Here is a 9,033-nt window from a genome sequence, read left to right on the forward strand (position 1 = left end):
GGCAAAAGAGTCCTAGCAGGGCAAATGAGAAGAGTCGTTTGCTATCTTTTCAAATGAAGAATCTCTCAAGGAACCCAACAGACCCTTTTTCCCCTTTGACGTTGCGTAACCTGCCCCACCTAAAACCTGGGGGCTCTCCAGCAGTTTTGGACTACAACTCCCAACAGCGCCCAGCTGATGGGAGTTGTAGTTCGAAGCAGCTGGAGGGCACAAAGGCTGCACTTTATCCTCCTTTGAGGGCAAGCCCAATAAACGACGGGCTTCCCACTTCATTTCTCCAACTGAAGGGGCAGTTGTCGTCCATACGCAGCCCCCGGGTTCCAGGCTGGAGGAGGCTGCTCTAACCATTGGCCTCGCTCCCCTGCCCCATGTGGTTGCTGCCTAAATGTCTTCCGATCCAAAGCCTGCCCCAAACCTGCGTCCGCCAGGTGCCTTAGACTACAACTCCCATATCCAGGATGGAGGGGGGGGGCGTTGGGAGTTGTAGCGCAGAGCAGCTGGAAGGGGACAGATTCCAGAAGACAGACTAGAGGAATGAAATTATCCTCCCACCCCCCACCAAAAAACGAAAAGGAAAAAACATTGTCACGCCAGGATCCTGGGTGCGATTTTAGCCCCCCACAAAAAGAGCATTTTCCTAGCGCAAAACCCTTTCCTGCAACATTTTGTCACGTTATGAAAGAGAGGGGGGGGGGAAAGGCACTTGGGGGTGGCTGAGTCAGGAGGGGCAGGCTGTCTCCCCCAAGAACTCACTGTCCAATGGAGGGGTTTAGCAGCACCGGGCCAGAAAGACGGGAGGAGAGGCAGGAATCTCCTTTTCACACATGCACCTGCCTTCTGGAACCTGCAGCGCTGCGACACCTCGTTGCGGCTCTATGGCAGCATCCCAGAGGTCTCAATTTCCCTGAGCCCCTCCGCTTCTCCTGGCAAGCAAGGGGAGGGCCGGCACTTGCCAGGATCCTGGCCGGCGCTGTCTGGGAGTTCCATGAGAGCGGAGACCGCCTTGCACTCCAGCTCAGAGAGCCACTGGGTGCGGGGGCTGGCCCTGCGAGGCGGGGAAGCTCTGCAGACAGACATGATGGGCGCTGGGGTCTCCAGGGTCAGGCTGCGGAGGACCTGGAAGAAAAGGGAGCAAGGCATATGGTTGGGGGGGGGGGCAAGCGGAGGCACCCTCCGGAACTCCCCGCTGCAGGACTGTTAACGCACCACAAAGGCTAAATTAAAATAATAATGTGAGTTTTAACTAATGGAACTCCCTGCCACATGATTCTTGTTCTTACATTGAAATGCGCAATTTTTCAAAAGCTTTTGTTGTTGCATCCGCCTACCCAAGCTTCCGGGCGTGTGAAGGAAAGGCCACTTACTTCCTGGGTGGAGACCGAAAGACAGTTGTAGATCCGATGTCCGGGGGGCATCGTTGGGTCGGTGTAGTAGAAACCGCTGCAGTCCACAGGGGGCAGAGGCGCTTCAAAGGGAGAAAGGGGAGACGCAGGCAGAAGGTGAGATGGGCCGACGCCGGATCTGGTGGGAAATGTGGCCCCCAGAAGTTGCTGGACTACAAATCCTATTATCCACGACAACTGGACTAAGCTGACTCGGGAGGATGGGAGTTGTTGTCCGTTCAGCATCTGGGGACGCAAGGTTGAAGGACTCTGCACGGGAGCAGTCTGCTCCAACCTCGAGTCGCCGGATGACGTCGGAATACAACTCCCATCACCTGTGACCGCTGATCCTCGCTGGCTAGGTGCAATATGGGTGCTGTAGTCCAGCATAAGAGCAGCTTGCTGGATCAGAGAAATGATCCACCTGGTTAGTAGCCATCAAAAGCCCTCTCCTCCTCCATGAGTTTGCCATATCCTCTTTCAAAGCTACCTGGCTCCTGTGGGAGGGAGTTCCACAGATTAACTGTACATTAGAAGGATTTTCTTCTATCTGTCCTGAATCTTCCAACTTCCCTGGAAGTCCATGAGTTCTAGTTTTACGAGGGAGCTCTAGTTTTCCCCATCGTTTTGCAAACACTAAAAATCCCCCCATTCCCGCTGCAACCTTTCCTCATAGGGGAGTCCCTCCGTCATTTAGGCAACAGCAGGAAGCCCCTCTCCAGCCCACAGAGAGAGAGCAGACTCCACTCTGTCTTCCCCCGGCTGCTTACTGGCTTTGGGTTCGAGTTCTGAGGGCGAGGCGCCTTGGTCTGCAGCTGCAGCTGGGGAGGAGCGGCTGCAGGTGGAGACAGCGGTGTAGAACGACTGGAAAGAAGGGTGGGAGAGTGTCCGGGAGCAGCACCTGGTCGCCTGCCGGGGGAGACATCAAGCAGAGATTAGTGTGACCCCCCCTACACACATAAACACACACAGCCATGTTCAACGCCCCAAACCCTGGCAGGGGGCTGGACTGGATGACCCCTGGTGGTCCCTTCCCAACTTTACGATTCTACGACCTTGGAAAGGGGACTCTCTTTCATTGGAGGTTTTTGAGCAGAGGATAGACAGCCACCTGCGCCAGGGATTTTTTTAGCTGCGATTCCTGCGTTGCAGGGGGGTTGGACTAGATGACCTTTGGGAATCCCTCCCAATTCTACGATTCTCTGATTCCGTGAAAATCCAGCAGCCATGGGCGTGGTTATGAGCTATAAGCAATGAAGGGGGGGGAGGGATACAATCCAAAGGACCTTTGGACAACCTGCCATCGAAGAGATATTTAGCAGAGGATAGGTCAACCTTCCCAAAACTGCGGCCCTCCAGATGTTTTGAGACCCAGTGCCCATGCCCTGCCCACCAGCACAGCTGGACACCCATGAGATCCATCATAGAGCTGGGCTGCCCTTTAGGGGCAGTTGGGAGTTGTAGTTTCCAACAGCTGCAGAGCGCCAGGTCAAAGGTTGGCCGATATATGCAATTATACGCCATTGGCAAATAAAGACAGAAAGTCAGCCCAGGGGCAGCAGGTATAACGACACCTCCCAGTAAAACGTTTGCAGCGATTTATTCATGGCAGGGGGTTGGTCTAGAGGACCCTTGAGGTCCCCCCCCTTGAGGTGCCATTCTATGTTCCGTGGAAAAGGCAGGAGCTGAGCCGAGAGGCCTCCAAATCAGTTTGGCCCTGGCAAAAGCCCCCAACTCCCTCGGGACTGAAGCCCCACCCCAAACCCCAAACGCACCTGCTGTGTAGGCCAATTTCTTACGCAGATGGCTTTTGTATCCTGCACCCAGTGGGAGAGGGGGATTTCCCAAGGCGGGGCCTCTCTGCCCCAAGGTTTGCGGTCCACCCTGCAGCGGCTCCTGAGCCCTGTAAAAACGCCCGTTCAAGAAATAAAAGTGACAGGCACATAGAAAAATTAGTTTCAGGAAAGAGAGAGAGAAGCTATGGGACAGAAACATCCGAAGTCCCACGCGGCATGGAGAGGATGGGCAGAGAAAAGCTTTCCTCCTCCCATAATACCAGAACTTGGGGGCGCCTGATGAGGCTGAAGATTCGGGGTGGATAAAAGAAAGTTCTTCATCAAACTGCGGAACTCCCTGCCACAGGATGCAGAGATGGGCACCGACCGGGATGGCTGCAAAGCAGATTCTGCCCGCCTGCACTGCAAGGGGGCCCTACAGTTCTAGGACTCGATGAACCTGGCACCGTGCAGATGGTTTGGGGGGATGGCAACATCTGGAGGGCAGGTTGGCCAGGGCTGCGCTACAGTTGCCAGCCCCACAGGATTCAAGGACCTCCGAAGCAAGTGCAGAAGTTTCTCCCCGTCACCTGGAGCCCCGTCCCAACCCCTCTGACGCCCTCCCCTCCGACTCACCTGACGAACGCCGCTCTTGCAAGGCGTACGGGGCGAAAAGGCGTCGGCGGCAGCGGTGGGATCCCGGGATCCCTTTGGGCAGGAAGCAAGAGGCCGGATCCTGACCCCTGTGGAAGTTTTGGGCAGGTTGGGTCCAGTTCTTGGAAAGAGGAAGGGGCAGCCGCCCTCCGCCCTCCCTCCTTGGCGTCCTCGCAAAAAAAAAACCCCTAAGCCCTCTTGGCAAGTTGAGGAATTGCTCTGTTAAATGACTATAACCCCAAATCAATTATCTATCTGTCCCATTTATAGACCCATGAGCTGACATGGTTCTTTCCCTCCATCGTTTACCCTCACAACAACCCTGTGAGGAAGCAGGTGAGGCTGGGAGGTGGTGACTGGCCCCTCAAGTGACTAAATGGGGATTCGAACCCGGGTCTCTCCCAGGTCCTGGACCCTAACCACTAGGCCATGCTGGGTTTGGGGTAATGGAACAGGGCACCCAGGCCTGGCGCAGATTAAAAAACAACACACAATTTTAAAAGAAAGGGATATTTAAAAGCCTCACTGAGTTGTTGTTGTTGTTGGTTTTTTTACACAACACCAGTGAGTGGCCTAGTGGTTAGAGCGCAGGATCGGGACCTTGGGGAGACCAGGGTTCAAATCTCCCCACTAGGCCATGGACCTGTGTTCCTGCCCCTCAACCTGCCCTACCTCACAGGGTTGTCAGGAATTAAATTAAGACTAGGGCCCTGGAGAAGCCAGGCTTCCCATTCCTCGCCACGTCGGAAGCTCCTGGGAAGAGGGGGGGGGGAATTATGTCGGTTTATAAATGTGATCAGTGCTTTTTTTCTGGGGAGACGCGGGGGTACGCATACCCCTAAACATTTTGTGAATCTTTGTACTTTTGTCCATTTACTGTATTTATTTTCCCCAATTTGAACGATAAAACAGTGATTTTCTCAAGTCAAAGTGAGAGCACACCTAAACATTATTTTTTTTATTTTTTTCTTGAAAAAAGCACTGAATGTAATAAATAATTAGGAATGTGGCCTCTGACTCCAGTTATGCGCAATTCGCAGCCAGGACCCTTCAGGGTTCAACGTGGCCGGCACCCAACAGCACTCTCCGAAAGGGCGCTGCGTTTTGTAGGGGGAGATATAATTGTATTTGAAGCACACGCAGATGTAAGACGCTCTGTTTATGATTCCCACCCAACTCTGCTTCCCCAAAAGCCCCCTCTTGGTGACTCCCTATTAATTCCACACCTGGGGAGGGCCAGCCAGGCCCTCTCGCAGTCCCTGCCCCAGAGAGATTACAAAGCCCAAACAACAGAATCAAAAGAAGTCCCATTCCGCAGGCCCCAAAGCCTCACTCACCCTTCCCCGAACTCCTGGGTTTCTTCGCCGTGGGAATCGTCGCTGGTGCTGCCGTCTGAGCTGGAGTCACTATCTCCCTCCTCCTCTTCATCGTCTTCATCTTCCTCCTCTTCATCATCCTCCTCTTCCTCCTCTGTGTCCCAGAGCTCATGCCGGGGGTCGGAGCCGTCAAACATTTCTTGCAAAGTCCTGGCTTGGAGGGCAGCAGAAAAGGAAAACCTGTTGGTCTTTCTCAGCCAGGAGACCAGGCAGTGGCCCCACTTGCTGGGGGGCAGGGAGGTGGGGTGCGAGCCAGGAGCCAAGCTGACCCTCCTCCAGGGTGGGGCAGGGACCCCCCTTTTTAATGATAACAACAATTTTATTATTAACAACTATTATTTATGTTGTTGTTGTTGTTGTTTATTTATATATTTATTGAATTTTTTTTACAAAAAAGAATAAAGCACAAAAAAGCACAATAGAAAAATCAAGTATAAAAATAAAAGAAAAAATAAAAGAAAAAATAAAAGTAATAAGCCTAAACAGTATCTTATTACAATCTTATTTCCGACTTCCCCATCCCTCCCTTCCCGAGTCTATTCCAGCTTTCACTATATTAAACATAATAATTATATAATTTTCAAACAATCTTAACTTTAACTATTTCTATTAATTTCCCTTAGCCTTTAATTTCCCCCCTAAAAAGATATATCTTTTCCTGATTTCAAATTCTATCGCATCTCTTATCTTAGTCCTGAATCCCACCCCCTCCCTCCCCCAGGTAACAGTTTCCCCATTTCCCCAACCAGCTTCTTTGTACTGTCCAATTTCAAGCCTTTTAATCCATCCATTTATTTACCTTTTATACCTTTCTCACCCCACACCCTCTCTTAACCATTCCCAGCCACCCCATTCACCCCTTTTTTTTGCAAGGCTTGGATAGCCCCAAACTGAGAAGGGGGCAGCTTTGTGGGGCCTCAACCAGCCTCCTAAAAAAAAAGACCCACCTCTTCTCTCTGCCTGGAAGGAGGGCTTCCATCAGGGGGTCAAGGGAGCGCCCTATATAGGAGGCAGTGTGGGGCGTGTGGGTGGGGGAGCCCTGCCCCTCTGAGCTGCCCTTTTTGCCACGGGGCATCGTCTTCAGCTACTTAGAGAGGAAATCTCATTCCTGGCCTGAAAGAGGACTTATCTCTTTCTTCTTTGTGTTTTCAACCCCACCCAAGGAGGAAGAGGGACATTTGGGGCAGGACTGATCCTGGATTTGGGTGGGTGCCCTGGGGCTTGATCCTGCTGCTTGCTATGCTCCTAGGCTGTGGGTGGGGGTGGGGGGCAGGGGGATGCTCAATTCTCCAGGAAAATAAAATTTAAAAAAACCCCGGCCCTTTGGGGATGAGAATTGCAGCCGCCCACAAGCAAAGCTTTATTTTCTGCAAAGCTTCTCCCTCTTTCTAAATATTATATAGACCTGCTTTTAACAGATTTGTCATTGGGGTGGGGTTTTTTTAAATTAAAAAAATAATCATCTCACCCGTCAATCGGATTGAGAAGGCAGCTAATACATCAGTGATCACAGAATCGAGGAATTGCAGAGTTGGAAGGGACGCCCCCCCCTGCAATGCAGGACTCTTTTTTCCCCTATGTGAGACTCGAACCCACAGCCTTAAGGATTAAGAGCCTCATGCTCTACTGACAGAGCTATCCCTAGGATGCTGATGATGATCATAACAAGATATTTAGATATTTAAACATTGGGGGGGGGGGTTAAAAGGCTGAGTCTGGCCTCCAGGGTTTGAATCCCCAACTCAGCCATAAAACCCACTGGATTTGACCTTGGGGGGGGGGCGGCCCTCCCTGCTTCTCATCCTAACCTACCTCACAAGGTTGTTGTGGGGGAATTCAGCAGGAAGTGGGGATAAGCAGGCAGGTGACCCTACAGCCCTGTGGAGAGAAAAGTATGTAAATTCAATAAATACACCCATAAAACAAAAAAATAAATTGTTGGTGCAAACCAATTCCCCTCTGGCCAAACCCCAGAGAACGCAAGAGGTTTCTCAAGGCAGGATGTGACCTCCTTAGGCGCTGCACAGCTTGGCTTGACCAGAGCCGGGGGGGGGGGCTCCTCTAACCAGACATTGGTAATTTGGGGAGGGGGCACGGAAAAGCCAGACGGCAGGCCAAGGACCCCCCCCCTTGGGGACACCACACCTGTAGGATGGGACAGGGGGACGTTCTTTTTCTAAGGTACTTAGAACTGAAAGCATTAAAACATCCCTTCTGTTGCAAAAGAAAGAAAGTTAAGTGTTTATGGAATTATTCAATTTAATAAATATTTAAGCCTACAGTGAATTCGCAAAATAACAGGCCCTTTTTCCATTAGGGGGAGAGTGGGGGGGGTCACTAAAAGAGAGTGAATAATGCATTGTTTTCTAAACCGCCCCCCCCTTAAAATCACAAAGAGCCTCTGAAATAATAACAATAATTCAAGGGAAAAGGAGGCTCTGCTTGAGCAAAAGTTGGAAGCCCCCCCCCCTTGACCAGCTTCTTCAACTCACACCTCTCCCACTTCCAGGTTCTTCTGCTTCTTCCTTCCACAGCCGAGAACCTTCTCAATTTTTAAATGCAGTGAATTAGGAGCAAAGTGGGCTCAGCTGGGCCCGACTCAGGGAGCAAATTTCTCCTGCTTGCAACACTTTTGCAGACACCCAGCCTGGCTTTAAAAAAAACCCTCCTCAAAAGTGGGTGGGGTGGGGTGGGCAGTTCCTACATTACAGATCCCTTTTGCTGTCTCTCCCCACCCCCCATGCCCCAGAGCTCAATTATATTATTTGTGTATTTCAAATGCTAAACACGTTGGCAGAACAGGAAACTCGCTTATCTCAAGGTTGCGGGTTCAAAGCCAGGCTCTGCATTGTAGGGGGTTGGACTAGATGACCCTGGGTGCCCCTTACAACTCCACAATTCTGTCTTTCTATGATGCTATGAATCTGGCTCCTCAGAGGCTATCTGCATGACATGATGGACTAGAGCCTTGTTCGTTACATTTATTTACAGGAAGGTCCTCCCCATTACCATGCCTGCTTTAAAAATACAAAAATATTCTTTACATATCGTTTTTTTCCCTTTTCTTTTAAGAAATAAAAACCATTTATCTGCATTCTGACCATCACAGCCTCCTAGGCATGTGTACTCAGAAGCAATAACTGCTTTGGTTTTGTATTTATGTACTGTGTTGATATTTGTGGTCCTTTGCCCTGTGGTCTTTTGAGGAAGGGGGGTGTACTACTTACTACATAATGAAAATGAATGAAAATGAGTTCTTCTGGGTTCAAAAGGGCTTAGCTCTGTAGTAATCTGAGAGTATTGTCTGGAAAGAGACCAGGTCATCTTTAATTGCTCCCCAGGGGTGCGAAGGGGGTGGTGGAAAGGTCTGCTATCCAGTGATTATCCCCCATTTGTCAAGGAGGTGGCAAAACTCAAGTCTCACACCCTTCAAAGGGCTGCAGTCTCAAAGGCATTCACAAGGGAATAAACCCCCCATAAACTCTGGGGATCATCCTTATATGTTTTTGCAACTTGAGAGGGTTCGGAGGCTGCAGCAAACTGAAGGAGACCATAAGAACATAGAATCATCAGATTGCAGAGTCAGAAGGGACCCTGGGGGTCATCTAGCCCAACCCCCTCTGCCTTAGTGGTGGGGGGGTGACGACACGGTCCCCGCTTCTCTATCTCTCATTTCTACCTGGTCTGGAAGGGCAGCAGGGCCTGGACCATCTCCCACCTGGGATACGAGACTCTTAATCTCAGAGTTGTGGGTTCAAGCCCCACGTTGGGTGAAATATCCCTGCATGGCAGGTACAATTCTATTGTACCTTTCTTCTGAAGGTACCTAGAGACCATCCGGCTGCA

The 9,033-nt window shown here is 50.9% G+C and overlaps 1 protein-coding gene across 1 annotated transcript; it reads right to left on the reverse strand.

Annotated features, from left to right (window-relative positions):
- Positions 1-873: 873 nt before the first annotated feature.
- Positions 874-5,324, reverse strand: SAP25 (Sin3A associated protein 25). Its single transcript, XM_060281398.1, has 6 exons — positions 5,259-5,324; positions 3,794-3,865; positions 3,158-3,199; positions 2,153-2,291; positions 1,365-1,465; positions 874-1,116 (listed from the first exon to the last, which is right to left on the reverse strand). The coding sequence occupies exons 1-6, from the start codon at positions 5,322-5,324 to the stop codon at positions 874-876; spliced, it is 663 nt and encodes a 220-aa protein (XP_060137381.1).
- Positions 5,325-9,033: the final 3,709 nt, after the last annotated feature.

This window comes from Zootoca vivipara, chromosome 13 (assembly GCF_963506605.1).
Source record: "Zootoca vivipara chromosome 13, rZooViv1.1, whole genome shotgun sequence".
Lineage (NCBI taxonomy): Eukaryota > Metazoa > Chordata > Lepidosauria > Squamata > Lacertidae > Zootoca > Zootoca vivipara.